Here is an 18,785-nt window from a genome sequence, read left to right on the forward strand (position 1 = left end):
GCTATTTACAAAAACTATAAAGTGCCTAAGAATAAACTTAACAAAAGATATATAAATTCCTTGACACTAATATATTGAATGTCAACTGTAACTGAAAATTTAATTATAAAAATAAAAAATAAACTATGGTAAGAGTTATAAAACTTTATTGAAAGACATTTTAAAATATCTAAATAGAGAGCTATATAATATTGTTTATAGGAAGTGTGTTCTATATTGGGAAGATGTCAGTTCTCAAATTGGTCTGTAGTTTCAATGCAGTTACAGTCAAAATTCCAAAAGAATAACAATGTTATACAAGAGGACTCTATATGGAAAAGCAAAGGGTCAAAGAGTCAACACCCTCCTGAAGAATAACTAAGATATGCTCTACAGATATCCAAGACATTACAACGCTATAGTAATTAAAACTATTATATTGGCCCAAGATGTCATACAAACCAAACTGAACAGAGAGCTGCCAAACAATTGGTGTATTATTTAAAACCTGACTTAGGACAAGACAGGTACTGCACTGCAGTGAGAAATGGACAACTATTCAATATACGGTGCTGAGAGAACTAGTTATTCCATATGGGGAAGAAAAATGAACCTGAGTCCATTCATACCTTATATACACACAAATCAGTTCCACATGGATGAAATATTTAAATGTGGAAGGAAAAATATAAAACTATAAAGTATCTAGAACTTGGGGTAGGAAAAGGTTTTTTTGAGAAAGGATTTCTTAAACATCTTAAAAGATGGTAAGATGTGCAAACCAGAAAAGACTGATAACTACATTAAGATACCATAGAGAAAAACTGGGAGACAGTATTTATAATAGAGCTGTGATTACTACTCCAGGAATGTCCATAAACATAAAAAGATGTCCAACTTCACTGAGGAAATAACAAACTGAGACCACAATGAGATACCATTTCACACAGCTTGTGTCAGACCATACTAAGTTTATTGCTAAGAATATGGCAAAAAAGGCATCCCTCATCTATTGCTAGAAGGAACATAAAATGGTAAAAAGCACTTTAGAAAACTTTGGCATTACCTAGTCCAGGTGAAGATAAATATATGCTACGATTCAGTAATTCCAGTCTACATAACATAGATTTTCTTGGACATGTGACTTAGAAATTATGAACAAGTATGTTCAAAGCACACAATTTGTACTGCAAAAACCTGAAAAACTCAAATGTCAAATGTTTATTGACAATGGAGTAGATTCATATGATAGAATACTATATTCAATATAAATACTATTACATGCATAAAAATATAAAATGTAAAATAAGGAAAACAAAGCAGACCCAATTTTTTAAATGGGCAAAAGATCTGAACATTTTACTGAATATATACAGATAGCAAATAAGCACTTAAAAGATGCTCAACATCATGAATCATTAAGGAAATAAAAATTAAAAGTAAAACTACAATGAGATACGTATTTTAAAAGACAAAAATTAAAGTCTGACCATACCAGGTGTTGGAAAGAATGTGTAGGAACTGGCACTCTCATATACTGCTGGTGGGAACTTAAAGTGTTAAAACCACTTTGGAGACCAGTTTGGCAGTTTGTTAAAAAGTTAAATGTACACCCACTATATGATCCAGCCATTCTAGATATTTACCCAAGAGAAAAGTAAATATGGACATGTTTACCCTATGTCCATACAAAGCCTTGCACACAAATGTTTTCAGCAGCTTTATCTGTAATAGCCCCAAAACGGAAGTAACCTACATACTCATCAACAGGTGAATGGATAAATTGTATACATATATGCAAATACTGGATAATTAAAAGGAATGAACATGTAATAACATGGATGAATTTCAAAATAATTGTGCTTTTTGTGTGGCTTCAAAAAAGAAGCCACACAAAAAGAATATATATACTGTAAGATTCCATTTACATAAAACTCTAGAAAATGCAAATTAATCTAATAAAGTAAAGCAGCGGTTACATTGCTGGAGAAGGAGGGAGGCATCACAAAAGGGCAAGAGGAAACTTGGGGGTGCTATGTGCATTATCTTAATTGTGGTTATGGTTTCACAGGTATATACATATGAATTCAGCAAATTAAACACTTTAAATATAGGTAGTGTATTTTAAGTCAATTATGCCTCAAAGCTGTTAAAACAGTAAAACTAGAAATGTCATTTAGGACTATATACATACATGGGGAAATTACAAAGAAAAGTAAAAGAATGGTTAATTCAAAATTCAAAAGAGTAATTATCTAGAGTTGGGGAAAGAGGGCAGTGCCAAAAGGGGAGTCACTAGAGACCTAGTCATGTTCCGGAACTAGTAATATTCTCTATCTGAAACTGAGTGCTGGGTACATTACTATCATTCTTTTCATTATATATGTTTTATACAACTTTTTGTAAAGATGATAAGTTTCACAATTTAGGGGGAGAAAAGTCTGTAGAGAGACCACAAAGGAATGAACCTCTGTTAAACTGCATTTTTATCATTTTGGGGCAGGATACCCTCGCGACCTTTCAAATAAAATTAAGATTTTGTCTGATCTATGTCACTGGTTTGAAAATGGCAAACTGAGACAGATGAGTTATCAACTTCAAACAAAAGGGAATGGAAATATCACAGAAAAACTATTGTTAATTATATTTCTGTGCTCCTTAAGTACTGTTGTTGCCCTCTCCTCTCACAACTTTGAGGTGTAGGGGCGTCGGGTAATTAACACATAGGTAGTACCTACCACTTGGAATACAATTCTCTTCCTTGCACACTTTTTCTCTAGGTAATAGCAGTTTCTCCTTTTAAGACTTACATATACTTTGTTCACTTGGCTAGTCTCTATCAACTATTAAAATATAAGTCACAGTCAATACATTGCTGTTATCCCCTCTTTACTCTGCTTTACATCACAATTTTGCTGTAAGGTCTTGGAAACTCACTTCTGATCACCGCACAGAGTAAGCAGGGAACTCTATGCGCTTCTCACATAATGTAAGAGCCAAACAAGTTTACGTTTCAACTGGAAAAGAAAGAGCTGTCCCCTCGGGTTGGCTCTTGGATGAGCTATTTTGGAGGAGCTGCACATCTCTGCAACTTCAATGAATTTTTAATCAGACCTTGCAGGAATTTGGTGCCTACTTCACTTTCCACAGCAGCCAATGCAATGTTTTTCTTAGTTTTTGCCTACTTCCCTCAGTCCAACTCCCATTCGGCAGTCTGTCTCGAATAATCACTTAACGTAGTGCTAGAGACTTTTAACACTAGTTCAAGATTGTGTAATCGTGTTTTACCCTTCTAGAGACGTCCCCAGGGCCACTGACTCGAGGAAGGGAATATTAACATACAGATTTTAAAGGCTTAAGCTTAAACCGCTCTGACGATCGCGGGATTTGCACAATCCCTTCCCCAACCGAAGAAACAAGGTCACGCCCTCCGTGGGAATCGCTACTGGGCCTTTAATAAACCCGCCGCGGCTTTCCCGCCTTCCTCTGGAGTGCGCACTTCCGGCCGCGGGGGCGCTCGGGAGTCCGCCCCGCGAGCCTCCACCAACCAGCGACTCCGCCTGACCGGCGCGAGTGTGCGAGCGCACGTTTGTGCGTAGGTTCGAATCTCCGCCGCTTCGCGGTTGCTGCCCAACGTCCGGCCGTACCTCCGCCGCGGCGAGGACAGCGCGCGAGGGCTGTGGGGATCTGGCCGCCCCGCCCCCTCCAGGGCGCCCTTCCCACCTTCCTCCCGCCGCCTCGCCCAACTGAGTCCTCGCCCTACGTCGCGTGCTCTGCCCCCGCCCTACACCTCCGCAGCTATCGGCGCTCGGCCTCCCGCGCCAGGCGGGCTCCGCCCGAACCTCTGGGGCCCATGGCCAAGCGGCGTGCGGCCGAGCCGCTGACGTTCCATGTGCCTTGGAAGCGGCTCCTACTCTGCGACTTCCCAGAGGAGCCGCCGCCGCCTCTCTGGATCCCGCCGCCGGGGGCTTCGCATCCCGGGCAGCTCCTCGGCGTCCCGGAGCTGCCCCGAAAGCGCAGAATCGATTCAGGGGCTATGACTGAGCCTGCGGCTTCGCCCAGCAAGCGCCGCGACGGCGGGGACATTAGCGCCCCCGGCGGCGGGGAGTGTGAGGATCGCGGCTTAGAGACCGGCGAGCCGTCGTCGCTGCTGCAGCCGCCTGAGCGGCCCAGCGGGCCGGGGGAGGAGTCCCGGGGCGCCCTGCCCCCGCGGGGCGGTGGCGACGACGGGGCGGGGCGCGCAGAGTCCCCGCGAAGAGACTGGGGGGCCGCACCGCTCCAGGTAGGGGTTGGGGGCGGGATGGGCGCCGCAGGGGCGGTTGGGGTCACCCTTTCCCCAGGCACTACGCCCTCCGGGATGGAGCAGATAGTACCTCTCCATACCCGTTTGTCAAGACGCCCCCAAAGGCGAAAAGCCGGCCTCCCCGTTTCAGGAATGGATGCCGACCTCAAGGCAATACTCCGAGGGCCCCAGAGCCCACCCTTGGGAGCGGTTTGGGAGAGTCCGACAGACTGAAAACGTTTCGTTTTGGTAGGGGAAACTGACTGTCGGGTGCGGTAGATGTCTGGTTGATGGCCTTGCAGCTTCAACGGCCTGTTACGTGAGAGGGAAGTGGGAGCGTAGATCAGGACAGACTAGAGCTTGGTGAACACTTTCTGAACCACGACAGGTTTAGCTCAGTGACAAACATCTGAGAAAGATGTAGCGTGCTTTCTCCTTTGTTTAACGATAATTTTTGTAGAATTTGTGATTTCCTTTTGAAGAGATGAGTACTGTGGTAGCCATCAATTAACTGGACGTCCTTTACGCATGGTACAGCTCTTTTGTAGAGAGGAAATGCTTCTATATCTTGGGAAAAGGCATTTTAACTCAGTGTTAAATATGATCCTATGAAAAGGATTACTGTTGAAAATTAATTTGAGTCCTAATATATGAGGCTCTTTGGAGAGTTCTTATTTCTTGGGAAGTGAGCCTGCCCCATATCTGCACATTAGATCTGTTTTGTCGAGATCTGTGGTGTTCAGTATTGCAGCCACTAGCCATGTGAAACAGCCGAACCCTTGAAATGAGACTAGTCCAAATAGAGATGTAATGTAAGTGTAAAATACACACTAGATTTCGAAAGCCTCAAAAAATTTTTGTTGATTACACATTGAAATAACTTGGAGGTATTGGATTGAATAAAATAGGTTAAAATTTACTTCACCAGTTTCATTTACTTTTTTAATACAGCCACTAGAAAATTTCCAATTATCTTTGTGGCTGGCATTATATATTTTTTGGACGGCTTTGGCCTAGATTTAGAATTCAGACTGCTTTTTGGCAGTTCTTTGTTGACTTACTAGGAGCTATGGGGATAGAAAACCCAAATATAGGATCCAGAAGTCACCAGACTCTTATCAAGCACTGTATCATAGCATCTACTCCAAATCCTCCATTGTCCTAAGTGGTTTATGCAGAGTTTATGAAATAACCTTGCAAAAAAAATTATTTGAGTTTCCTTTGGCATGACTTGTTCTTGGTGGAAAAACCCAATAAGATGAGAATTTTATATAGTTAGGAAAGATGCTTTACTGTGGTGGTGAGAAATTATCCTTCACACATAATCATGAGCATTTCTGGATGAAATTAGAAATTAAAGAATAGAAAAAGATATTGCTTGAATGGACCTAGAAGGTATTTAAGTCAGACAGAGAAAGATAAACACTATATGATGTCACTTATATGCAGAATCCAAGGAATAAAAAGAACAACTAATCAAAAACAGACTCACAAATATAGTGGACAGTTTGTGACTCACAGAGGGGAGGAGGGTTGGGGGGCTGGGAGAATGGGATGAAGGGTTAAAGAAGTAGCTGATCATGGGGATGGGGAGCATGGCATAGGGAATACAGTTAGTGTTAATATGTTGGCAAGGTGGAGGGTCAGGTGAGGGAGGGAGCAATTGGAATTGTTTTATGAACTAAATAGATGTCTAACCAATGTACTGTATACTTGAAACTAACTAACTAAATTTAAAATTATAAACTAAATATTTCTACCCCCAGTTTTCTTCGAATTTAGGAGGCATACGCCTTATTTAGACTTTTTTCTTCAAATTGCTTTTATTTAATTTGTTTTTATTTTCAATTACAGTCAACATTCAGTACTTAATGTTAGTTTCGGGTCTACAGTATAGTGGTGAGACATTTATGTAATTTTCAGAGTGATCCTCCTCCCCCATTAATCTAGTACCCGCCTGGCACTAGATATAAGTATTATAACATTATTGACTATGTGCCATATACTGTACTTTACATCCCCTTGAGTGTTTCATAACTACAATTTGGGTTTCTTAATCTCTTCATCTTTTTCATCCAGTCCCCCAATGCCTCTCTCATCTGGCAACCAACAGTTCTCTGTATCTATCAGTCTGTTTCTGTTTTGTTTGTTCTTTTATTCGGATTGCTTTTAGATATTCAAAATCAGCTTGCTTAAAACTGAACCATAACACTTACGTTTTGGGAAAAAAAACCTGATAGTCATCCAGACCTATTTGATATGTGAGCTAAACATTGTGTAGTTTGAAAACTTACCTTTTCAGACAGACCCCATCCATGCATAGGCTTTTCTTTCTTACCAGAATATCTGCATTATGTCACAAATTGGTAAGAGGGAAATATGGAAATAGCAGTTAGGCAAAGGAGAATTTTTTAGTAGGCCGACAGACACTTGCTTAGAATCTCCTAGACATACCTGTGTCCACCACAGCAGAGACTCCATCTGGCAGTTTTCTGCTTCTTATAGTCACTACAAGCTCATGGCAAGAAACAAGCTTGGCTCTGGGAGTTTCTTTTTCAAGACCAGTCTCCTGTTTTTTTATTTATTTTTTATTTTTATTTTTTTAGGAAAAGCCCAGGAACCCTCCTATTTTTTTAAAGTTGCTTCTCCTGCAAACTTAATAGAGGGACATGTTTTCTACAACTTCCCTCTTCTTGCCTCCAAAGATGCAGTTTTTTGTTTGAAAGGTTTTACAGATAATTGTCAAGGGAAAACAGGATAAAACAGAAACATGAAGCTAAAAAGCTTTTTCAGTTCAGAACCAGAGAAATGTCTCCCTGGTTCCTGTTGTGCTTAGGCCCTCAACCCTTGGGATCTCATTTAGGAAAAATTTTCTCAAATATGCCTTTTCTATATTGAGCATGCAACTAGGCAGAGTAATGGTACCTCTTTTTATGTCCTAGAACCTCAATATTTCCTCAGTTGTTTCAGATTTTCAACTAGAGAACTAAAAACCAAGTATTACATTATTAAATATTCATGTTTTCTCATGTTAGTGTTACTTTATGCAGATTCATTGCTCTAGTGTTGACCTTTAGTGTTAGATATTTTTAATAAAAAGTAAGCAAAAAAGTCTACAGCCATGCCACCTGAACATGCCCGATCCCATCTGATCTTGGAAGTTAAGGAGGGTCGGGCCTGGTTAGTACTTGGATGGGAGACCACAAACTAGGAAGACTGGGTACTGTAGGCGTTAGAAAAATAAAAAAAATAAAAAAAGCAAAAGTAAGAAAGTGATTGATGATTCATAGGCTTTTTGAGATATAATACCTAGCAGTAATGAGCAATTGCAGTGCTAAACCTTAATATGCAAGAGTTCTCTATGTTTTACCAATTAGGAAACACTTAGGTCAAGATCAGAGTTAGTGGGTAGAGAAGTTAGCATGCAAACCCAGGTCTGTCTGGAGGAAGACTTTGTGCTCTTAGCTGTTGGGTTATACTGACATCATTAAAGGATCTTCCTTTGGCCCATGTTTATAAGTAGGTAATTTGAACAATAGATTTTTTCCAGTAAGCAAAGAAATAGATCCTTGTTTTTAACTGTATTGCTTATCAAAATGGAATTTTTCATGACAGCCTTCGAATTATTACATTTTTATCCCAATGTTAAGAAATTCCACAGAGACCCCTAATTCTCTAAGCCTTAGTGTCTAAGACACTGAATAAATTTAACAAGATTTTCTTAGAAACCTGCTCTCTTCAGTAAAGTAGCCACATTCAGCAATTGAGCATTGAAATGTGGCTAGTCTGAATAGTGCTGGATGTAAAATACCTGACAGATTTTGAAAACTGACTTAGTATGAGAAAAAAAATGTAAAACATCTCATTAATTTTTAAAATATTAACTGAATGTTGAAATAATAGTTTGGATATATTAGATAAAAAAAAATAAGATTAATTTCACCCGGTTTTTTTTTTCTTTTACTTTTTTATTGTTGTTAATAGAAAGTTTTAAATTACAAATGTGGCTCCCATTATATTTCTCTTGGATAATTCTGCTCTAGTAAGTATGAACCTAACATAAGAACACAACATAGTAGAATAGATACAGATACATAGATATCCACCTAGGAAGGATATTAACCTTGAAAACGAACACTTTGGGAGCCTGTATATAATTCCATTGATGCTTCCTTTGCACAAAGTATTTTGGAGGCGCTTTTGAAACAGCCAGTTTTGAGCTTCACTTCATAGTTCTGTAAAACAATTTTGTAGTCATTCAGTGTAAGTTGTTGAATTTTTAAGAGGCTGACATTCACTTGGATTTATCAGTTTTGATATATCGACCTAAGTCATGCCTTATACTTAATGGTATTTTAATAAAATGATCAGTTTAAGTTTTTTTTGCTATTTTCCATTTGTATATCTTAATACTTTTTAGAAGGTGATCAAAATATTTGAGCCTATGTAAAGTCCATTCGTTAAAATACTAAATCTCAGGAAAAGGACCAAAAATAAATTTTAAGGTAACATTTTAAGACTTTTCAGACATTGTCTTTGGTTGAAAATGGAAGAAAATTTGTCAAAAGAGATACTCTTATTTTTTTTAAATTAAACTTTAAAAAAATTTTTTTATAGTGACATCGGTTAATGAAATCAATAAATTTCATCTGTATACTTTTAACAGTAAGACACACACACACACACACACACACACACACACACACACACACACACACACACACACACACACACACACTGTGTTCACCTGAAAGAGATACTCTTGAAGGGAATTTTTAAATTTAAACTACTAACAAGAAAAGCTTTAAATCCCACATATATGGGATAAATCCTACATAAATCCACAAATATGAAAATGCACAGATTTGACTGAGTCTAGGAAGTACTTTGATTAGACAGAATTAAAAATAAAAATATTTTTTGAAGATACAAAAACTGCAAAATCTTATGTGAGTTTGCTTTTAAAACAAAAAATTTTGTTTCCTGAAAAATTTAACTTTTTTTAAACCTCGATATACTTTCATTTTTCTCTTTTTTCCCTAAAGCTCAATGAAGAATTTTGGCAGTATAATACCTTCCAGTACTGGAGGAATCCTTTACCACCTATTGATCTGGCAGACATTGAAGATGTAAATGAAGACAACCTGACAGAAGCAAGGCTTCAGGGCAAGAATGAAGTAGTTGAGATTGACATGGAGTCTTGACAGAGGACTTGAAGAAATGGGTTTTTCTGAATTTGAGGAGACATCTCTAAGTGAATTTATGTATTCCTAAGGAAAAAAGTTATTTTCCATACTTGATGTGATTTCATTCCTAAACCTGAAAAATGAGGAAAAGTTTTTTTAAAGATAAATACCTGCAGTCACTACAGAAACTCCTAGTAGGATTTGTCAAGGATATAGTGCAGTTAGTTATAGGGGAAGTATTTTATGTATACATTCTTAAAGAAAATTTATGTTTAGATTCTAAATTTGAAGATCTCAATCACATAAAAAGGGATTCTGACAGTTTTAGAAATAGATGGTAAACACTCAGATATTTCTTTACCAAAAAGTTAATTTGTGATACATGAAATGAGTATTTTATAATTATTAATAAAATGCTTTCTAGTATACTTTATTGACTCTTCTTAGTTGAACAGATAGCTGAATTAAACATCTATGCAAACTTAAAATGTGGGGGATTCTTTCTGAAAGCTGGTATTGTTTTAAAAGAGCCTTCTAAATGTAATGTGAGAATTCAATTTGGGTAGCCTGTTTGCATAACTTCCAATATCCAATGTTTGTTAAACTCTACTTTGGGTTATCAGAAATGGATGACGAACAATGAGAAATGAGAAGGTGCTTCCCTTCCCCCTTTCCCAGGATAAGAGGAAAGAAGTCTATTGCATTTCTTTTTTTAAGTTTTTTAGTTTTCAGTTTCTTTGAGGACATAGTTTTATTGCTTTTTGCTTTAGATTTGTAGTTCTCAACACTGACAACACTTCATACATCTTTGCCTGAGCTCCACTCTTGAGAGATTTTCATTTAGTTGTTCTGATGCGGGCCTTGGGTATAGCTATTTTTTTAAGCACCAGTCTCCACCCTACCCCCATCCCTGTAGTGTGCAGACGGGTTTGAGAACCATGGTAGTTTTTCCTGTTTAAAGGAGATTAAACATTTGAGCTGAAGCAATGCCTCTTAGTTAGCTTTGTGTTTATTTTGTTCTGTTGATGGCTTTGTTACAACTAAATTATTGTGTTTTTACTATTTCTTTGTTAAATAAAGTAAGCAGTTTGCGTTTGAGTTATACGAGTATCAATGATTAAGTTAATTTGCATCCAGAATGTTGGTTTTGTAATTGAGTAGTCCTTGCTTCTATGTTTTTTATTGTTACTGACATAAGATCCAAAAATGAGGAAGGGTGATAAATGCCAATGTGAAGGGGAAAAAAACGATGTTTTGTGTGTACTGTGGGATTTAAATATGGGTTGACATTAATAAGTATATTCTAGAACAAAAGGCAAACTGTATAGTGTTGTGGTTAAGAGTTAAAGCTTTGGAGTCAGACATGGTTGAAAGTTTTGGACTGCTACTTTCTACCTGTGTAATATTAAGTATGTTATTTTTCATCTCCAAGCCTCAGATTCATCACTTGTAAAATGAGAAATAATAAATAGTGTCTACCTCAGAGAGACTATATTTATTGTCAAATGATGTTCTAAGTACTTTACTTGCATTATCTTAATTTTTATAATACCCTTATAGGTACAAAAAATAATTAGAATAAATGTGCTTGCTATAGTTGCACTTCATTTCACTTTAAATTGCTACTAGACGTTTCAGGATAAGAATTGGAATTGAAGATATAGCAAGGACAGCCAGCAAATAGGGGAAACAATTAAAGTACTGTGGAAAAAAATAAAGTGGTAAACATCCCTACTGCCCCCGGTCTGTTTGAACTGAGGGTAGAAAAATGTCTATTTTTGTTTGCTGCTCTTCTTAGTGTCCAGAACAGTACCTTTCACGTAATAGTAAGTAAATATTGCATAATTAATAAATGGGCATTCTTATCTGTTGAGGGGAAGGTAATGTCGGCAATTTTTCTAGGAACATTTACACTGCTAGGAGATTTTTCCCAAAGATGTGTATACAAAAGGTCCATAGCAGAGATCAAATAGTAAAACATTGGAAATATGCTCAATTTATTATATGATAAAGACAGACATTTTCGCCAAATGAACAATAGGAGGTAGTAATTTTGACAGATCTTATGTGAGATACAAGGAGTAGCTCAGACAACTTTTTTAAGCATTATGTGTCGACCATAAGGCAAAAATCACAGAATACATTTGATGTTTTGATAAGTATTTTTTTATGTAAACATACATGTATGTTTAATATGTAAAATATATAGAGTATGTATGCATATATATATGTGGAGAGAGAGATTTGAAACAATTCCATTTAAAAAAAGTTGTTAATAAGTACACTTCAGGTAACTTGGCAAAATTGCATTGCGGATAATTGAGATGGGAATTTAAAAGGGATTTTTTTCCCCCTGCTTTAAGTTGTATACACTTTACTCAGATTCCCTAATGTAACATGTTAACTGCCACAATATGATTGTGAAAATTAACATTAATACTATTATACTATTATGAGGATATGGAAAGAGTGACCTGAAACTACAAAATATAGACTGCATTAAAATTTTGCTATTACCTCACTAATATCTTTTTTCTGGCCCAGATTTCAATACAGAGTCGCGTTATATTTAGTTGTAGTATCACCTTAGTCTCTTAAGCAATTCCTCGCCATTTCCTTGCCTTTCATGACCTTTGTACTTTGTGAAAAGTACTGTTCACTTATTTTATAGGATGCCCTCAATTTTGATTTGTCTGTTGTTTCTCATAATTACTCTGGTAAGAACTCCATAGAAGTGATGTATCCTCAGTGCATCACATCGGGAGGCACTGGATGTCAACTTGTCTTATTGGGGATTGTAACATTACTTGATTAAGGTAGTGTCTGCTAGGTTTTCCTGTTGTATGGTTACTATTTTCTTTGTAATTAATTACAAAGTATCTTTCTGGAAAGATACTTTGAGACTACGTAAATACCCATTTCTCATCATTCTGCCCACAAATTTAAGATTTGCTGATCATTCTGCCTGAAATACTTATTGCTCTGGTATATGTCAAATGGTAATTTTCTACTATCATCCCTTTTACATATATTTGAATTCTACTGAGAGCTTTCCTTTCACCCTCATTTTTTTATTCAATTATATAATGGGTATATATTTTATTTTGTGTTATAATCCATTACTATCATTATTTTGTTGCACGAATGATCTCAAATTTAGCCTTTGGGAGGCATTTCAAGCTGGCTCTTGTGCTCTCCCCCTTTTTAAATGTGTTTTATTATTGTGTGAATGCTGGTTAACATTGGCAGTGCACTTTTGCATTTACAAGATTTTTGGATGGAAATCAATGCCAGCTGATTCACTAAACAATTTGAGCCTTGTCCTCTTCAGATAATAGGGACAGTAATACCTCAGAGGAGCAGAGTAGGATAAAATGCAGGCTTTGGGGAACCCATAGTAGGCACTAAATACAAAGCTCTCTTCCTTTACAGTACTTGAAATGCACGTTTGCACTGTTTCTGATAAACTATTAGTGATGTCTGACAATACATGAAGTTGATTGAGGCAAACACTGATTAAGAAGATTACTTTTAAAGAGTAAGCTGTTGATTTATCTGGATCCCACAGACCTAAACAATAATATTCTAGCAATTTATATTTATTGATTGCTGTATCTCGTGTCCTATTGTATAGGACCCTGTGGTAGGCAGAATTCTAAGATGAGTGTCAAGATTCCCAGCCCCTGTGTAACATCCTGTTATTCAATCAAACACTAATATAGGTACTACTGTGAAGAATTTTGCAGATGTAATTAAAGTCCCAAACCAGTTAACTTTAAGATAGGGAGATAATCCAGGTGGACCTGACCTAATCATATGAACCCTTTAAGTATGGGTGAGAGATCAGAGACAGAGGAAGTTAGGTGCAAAGTGTGGGAGGGATTCAATGTGAGAATAAATCTGGTTTTCATGATGGAGTCATGTGACAAGAACCTGAGAACAGCCTTCAGAGTTTAAGAGTGACTCCCCATGGCCAGCCAGCAAAGAAACAAGGACTTCAGTCCTACAACCTCAAGGATCTGAACTCAGGCAGCAACCTGAATGAACTTTGAAGTAGATTCTTTCCCGGAGCTTTCAGAAAGAACACAACCTGGCTGGCACATTGATTTTAGCTTTGTGATGCTCTGAACAGTGAACCTTACATGTCAAGCTGTACTTTTGATCTACAGAACTGAATTACTGTGTCTTTTTTTAAGCTGCTAAGTTTGTGGGAATTTATTACACAGCAGTAGAAAACTAATACAGACCCCATCTTTTTTTTTTTTTTTTTTTAAGACTTTCCTTACCTTCTCAAGGTTCTGGCATAGATGTTTCTCTTATAATTTCTCCACCCTAGTCCTGGAATCATTTCTCCAAAAGCCCTGATTTCTTTATTGGAGAATGGTATTCAGAAATGAAGAATGGGTACCAGATCTGCTCATTGGTACTGGATATCATTGCTTCTAGGTCTTCTCAGTTGACAGAATGATATATGTGTATATAATTATATGTATTTCTATATTTGTCTACTTGTATCTATATATAGTTATGTTTAAAAAACACATGAGTTCATATTGATACTTCCATTTCCAGTCCAATACCACAGCATTAATTCTACCTTCCCCTCTTTCCTTACATGTAACTCTTTTCTCCAACAGTGAGAAAACGACTTCAGGACCACAATATATTTATTTATTTGCTTAATCCTCAAATATACATAATATAGGTTGGAAATTACTAATGCACACTTGCTATTAAAATGAAATATCTGTAGACATTTTGTCTTTAGCTTTTGGATATTCAATTAAAATATTGCCTTCCAAAGTTACTTAGGTTTTTTTTTTTTTTCCCCATCCCTCCCTTTAGATTGGTTATATTATTTATAGTATAATTGGATTAATTTTTTTGTTTCTATTTCGGTTTTGACTTTCCATCTTTTTTTTTAATTTTATAAGTTTGTAAAACATTCACATAATTCTATAAGTCAGAACTATATAAAAATGTATAATCCAGGGAAGTGTCATTCCCCCTAATTCTTCTATCCTGTTTTCATTCCTATTTTCTCCACTTCCCCTTATCCTTGTAAGTAAATAGTCTCATTAGTTTTTGGGTTGTTCTGGTGTTTTCTTTTGCACTAATGAACAGATACATATATAATTTCTTCTCTATATATTTATAATTCATAACAAATTTATTAAACTTTTTCTAATAAATGAAAACTTGGAAATATAGTTTACAAAAGAAAAAATATACATGAGCATGAAAAATAAATATTTCTGCTCAATTGTGAACCCAAATTTTAAATAAGACACTATTTCTTTATGTAAACTGGTAAAAGTTGTATATAATGCTTTATTTTTAAAAAGCTTTTTTGAAAAGCGATTTGACAATATGCTTTAAGAGCATTATTGTAATCTTTAAACTAGTAATTATCTAAAATATCCTAAAGAAATAGAAAATGATGCAAATTTACACATCACAGTGTTATTTGTAATAGTAAATATTAGAAATAAAAAATAGCTTTCAAGAGAATGAATGGATAATTAAAGTATATATAATAGAACCTAATGAAATCATAAAATGTTATTTAAAGAGTTTTAATGATATAGGAAAATGCTTTAAAATAAGAGAAAACAGGCCTTTCAGAGCTGATCAAGATGGAGTAAGCTCACTAAACTCTCTCTCTCCTACTAATACAACTAAAAGCTTGAGCTAAAATGCACCTGTGGTCTCTGGAAACTAAATGAAATAGATTGGGAATGGAAATCAAACTTGACAAAGCAACGTAGAATTAAGTTTTCTGGTTTTGTTTCTTACTCTCTCTCTAAGCTTTGAACCAAAAGTGAACACCCAGCAGAACTGCAATGGCAGTATGGGCAGCCCAAACTTTGAAAGAAACGTATCCTTTCTCCTGAAGACCAGGAAAGGGAGCTGCTTTGGGCAAGAGAGAGGGGAATTCTGAAGATGAAAGAGCTGGGTGAGTGATCCCATAATTCTGTATGTAAATTGCCATTAGTTCTGAGCTCATCCCTGCATTATGTATGCATGCAACAGATTACAAGCCATATAGCAACGGCTTTGAGAACTAAGCCACAATATAAACTTCCACCCAAGCCTCAAACTAATGTCTAAGAGATGCATATGTGGGACAGGCCCAAAGCAGCAAAACCAAGGCTTTGAAAACTAAACTGACCTTAGAACCATGCCCATAGAAGAAGAGACAGAACTTATAGTCTGAACCAAATTGTGCTGAGTACCTGCTTTAAAAAAAATGAATATTCTCTAGGGCAGGGATCCCCAATCCCTGGACCAGGGACCAGTACCGCTTTGTGGCCTGTTAGGAACCGGGTCGTACAGCAAGAGATGAGTAATGAGCAAGAGAAGCTTCATCTGTACTTGCAGCTGCTCTCCAGCGCCAGCATCACCACCTCAGTCCCACCTCAGATCATCAGGCATTAGATTATCATAGGAGCACCAGTCTCTGGTGTCGAAAAGGTTGGGAACCACTGATCTAGAGGATTTTAACAAGACCTAGAGTCTCACAACATAATATTCAGGAGACAGTACAAAATACTCGACAGGCAAAGAATCACGAAAATGTGACCAGTTTTCGAGGGGAAAACAATTGACAGATGCCAATTCCAAGGTGACACAAATGTGAAAATTATCAAAGATTTTAAAACATCTATTAAAACTATTCTCCATAAAGATGAATTTAATGAAATATAGAATCAGAAAAGAAATATAAACTATAATAAAATAAATGAAAATTTTAGATGAGAAAAATATAATATCTGAAATAAAAGATTCAGTAAATACACTAGGTATCAGAATAGAGATGACAGAGAAAAGAATCAGTGGACTTGTAGATCAATAGAAATTCTCCAATCTGAAAAACAAGGAGAAAAAAGATTTTAAATAACTTTTATAACCTATGGGACAATATCAAAATGCATAATATATTTGCGTCATTGATGTTCCAGATATTATGACCAATTTTATTCCTATAAGTTTGACAACTTAAATGAAGTGAACTAATTTCTTCAAAGGCATAAACTACCAAGGTTCATTAAAGAAGAAATAAATAACCTGAATAGTACTATCTATTATAGAAATTGATAGTTTAAAAGCTTCCAACAATAAATCTTCAGAGTTACATAGTTTCACTGGAGAATTCTACCAGATATTTAAAGAAGACATAATATATTATCTTTCAGAAAAATGAAAGAGAGAACACTTTCCAATTCATTTTACAAGGCTGGCATTATCTGGAAAACAAAACCAGACAAATATATTACAAGAAATAAATCCACAGATCAATACCCTTCATGAACATAAACACAAAAATCATCTAAAAGATACAAATATACCTAACAATATATTAAAAAGATAATATATAAAAGATAAAAATAGATATTCCTCTCTCAGCTACTAGAATAAACTGAATAGATACAGACATTATTCTTTTGTTCTTAAAATAAGCTAATTCTAAATTTTGTCTGTATCGTTTTGGTTTTGACTTTTAGTCCAAGGTAGAATGATGTTGTAGTCATTACTACTCCTGTATATTTTCTTTGAGTATTTCTAAGGCTTAACGAGTCTTTTGAACACTTGAAAATTTTAAAATAGTATTGCTGTCTGTATAAATAGCTCAATATTTTAAATTAATTCTTTAAAATATGTTGGCTTGCCCATTAGATGAGAGATGGTAATTATCATAATTACAAAGTGCATCATTACATAATTCTATAATGCTTATTAAAATTTAAAGACAATATTTATATTTTTATTAATATGCTAGGTTCTTTAACTTGAGCTTATAAAATTGCAGGTGCAAAAGTGTGAGTGTGTTCAATAATGTCTAATAGCATTGCAACCCTAAGCTTTACATCATTTTGTTACTGTGTTCCACTGTTAAATAAGCAGCTGTAAAACCTTGCAGTAAAAACTGTTAACTAGTACATGACTCTATGTATACATAACTAAATCTATCAATTAATTTTAAAAATACTTTATATTCTTTTTCCAATTTATAAGTAATATGTGCCCATTTTTTTAAATTCATGAAGACGTAAAAGAGATATAGAAAAATGTAAACCCTGTTCCCAAAGACAAACCATGGTAGTGTTCTAGCTTGTTTTTTATCTATTGTACATTATTTTTTGTTTGTTTTTCTAATAATTTTTTAATTTTTCAATTACAGTTGGCATACAATACTATATTAGTTTCAGGTGTACAACACAATGTGATCACCCTGATAAATCTAGTAACCTTCTGACACCACACATAGTTATTACAATATTGTTGACTATATTCCTTATGCTATACTTTACATCCCCATGACCATTTTGTAACTACCAATTTGTACTTCTTAATCCCTTGGCCCACTTTACTTGTACCCCCAGCCCCACTCTCATCTGGCAATCATCAAAATGTTCTCTGTATCTGAGTTTATTTCTGTTGTGTTTATTTATTTTGTTCTTTAGATTCCACATGTAAGTGAAATCTTATGGCATTTGTCTTTCTCTGTCTGACTTACTCCACTCAGCACAATATCCTCTAGGTCCATCCATGTTGTTGAAGATGGCAAGATTTCATTTTTTTTATGGCTGAGTAATATTCCATTGTATGTATGTACCACCTCTTCTTTATCTGTTCATCTATTGGTGGACACCCAGATTGCCTCTATGTACTGGCTATTGTGGATAATGTCCTTTGAAGTAGTGTTTTAAGTTTCTTCGGATAAATACCCAGAAGTGGGTTTACTGAGTTCTTCTTTGTCTCTTTTAATAGCCTTTTATTACATATTGTTTTTAGAACATTTTTGAATTGTTTTAACATGCTCTTCTTTTGTGACCTTTCTGTGAGCTTGAAATTTCCAAATATTTTTAAATATAATGGCTTTGACTTTATTAAAAAGAAGCATACTCATAAAAATTCAAGCAATGCAGATAAATACAAAGAAGAATGTAAAAAATGCCACCACTATCATTTGATAACACTAAGTGAGTGTCATTTCTAGCACCTCTTGATGGATAGGGGCATGGGTGTATGAAAATACACAGGTGGATAGAGGAAATATAAATGGAAGTAGTTTTAGAAGGTATTACATGCAATTTTATTTGAATTTATAGAAGAAATACAAGTAAAATAGAAGAAATTGCTAAACCTTAGATAAATGTTTCCTCACCACTAAATATTTTAGCTAATAAAATGTTCTCAAAAGTTAAAAAGGAAAGATCATAAACACTACATGACCTAGATGTTTCAATTTTAGATAATATTGAATGATTTTCTTTATTAAAAGACAAGGAAATGAACATTCTTATACTTCTATTTCCCTTTCATGTTGCTATTTA

The 18,785-nt window shown here is 35.7% G+C and overlaps 2 protein-coding genes and 1 pseudogene across 4 annotated transcripts in view; all 3 read left to right on the forward strand.

The window, feature by feature from the left end:
• Positions 1-3,491: 3,491 nt before the first annotated feature.
• Positions 3,492-10,939, forward strand: CUNH9orf40 (chromosome unknown C9orf40 homolog). Its single transcript, XM_011377900.2, has 2 exons — positions 3,492-4,261; positions 9,307-10,939. Exons 1-2 carry the CDS (start codon positions 3,833-3,835, stop codon positions 9,463-9,465), a joined length of 588 nt encoding a protein of 195 aa, XP_011376202.1. The 5' UTR covers positions 3,492-3,832; the 3' UTR covers positions 9,466-10,939.
• On the forward strand, positions 7,373-7,493 carry LOC111730621 (annotated as a pseudogene).
• A 4,103-nt stretch (positions 10,940-15,042) lies between the features above and the next one.
• TRPM6 (transient receptor potential cation channel subfamily M member 6) overlaps positions 15,043-18,785 on the forward strand; it is a 164,160-nt gene continuing 160,417 nt past the window's right edge. For all 3 annotated transcript variants that reach the window (XM_023521944.1, XM_023521943.1, XM_023521946.1), the window contains exon 1: positions 15,043-15,403. The gene's annotated coding sequence lies outside the window, so the exon portion shown is untranslated. The remainder of the gene's footprint in view (positions 15,404-18,785) is intronic.

The sequence above is a fragment of the Pteropus vampyrus genome, unplaced genomic scaffold (assembly GCF_000151845.1).
Source record: "Pteropus vampyrus isolate Shadow unplaced genomic scaffold, Pvam_2.0 Scaffold324, whole genome shotgun sequence".
In the NCBI taxonomy this organism is placed as follows: Eukaryota; Metazoa; Chordata; class Mammalia; order Chiroptera; family Pteropodidae; genus Pteropus; species Pteropus vampyrus.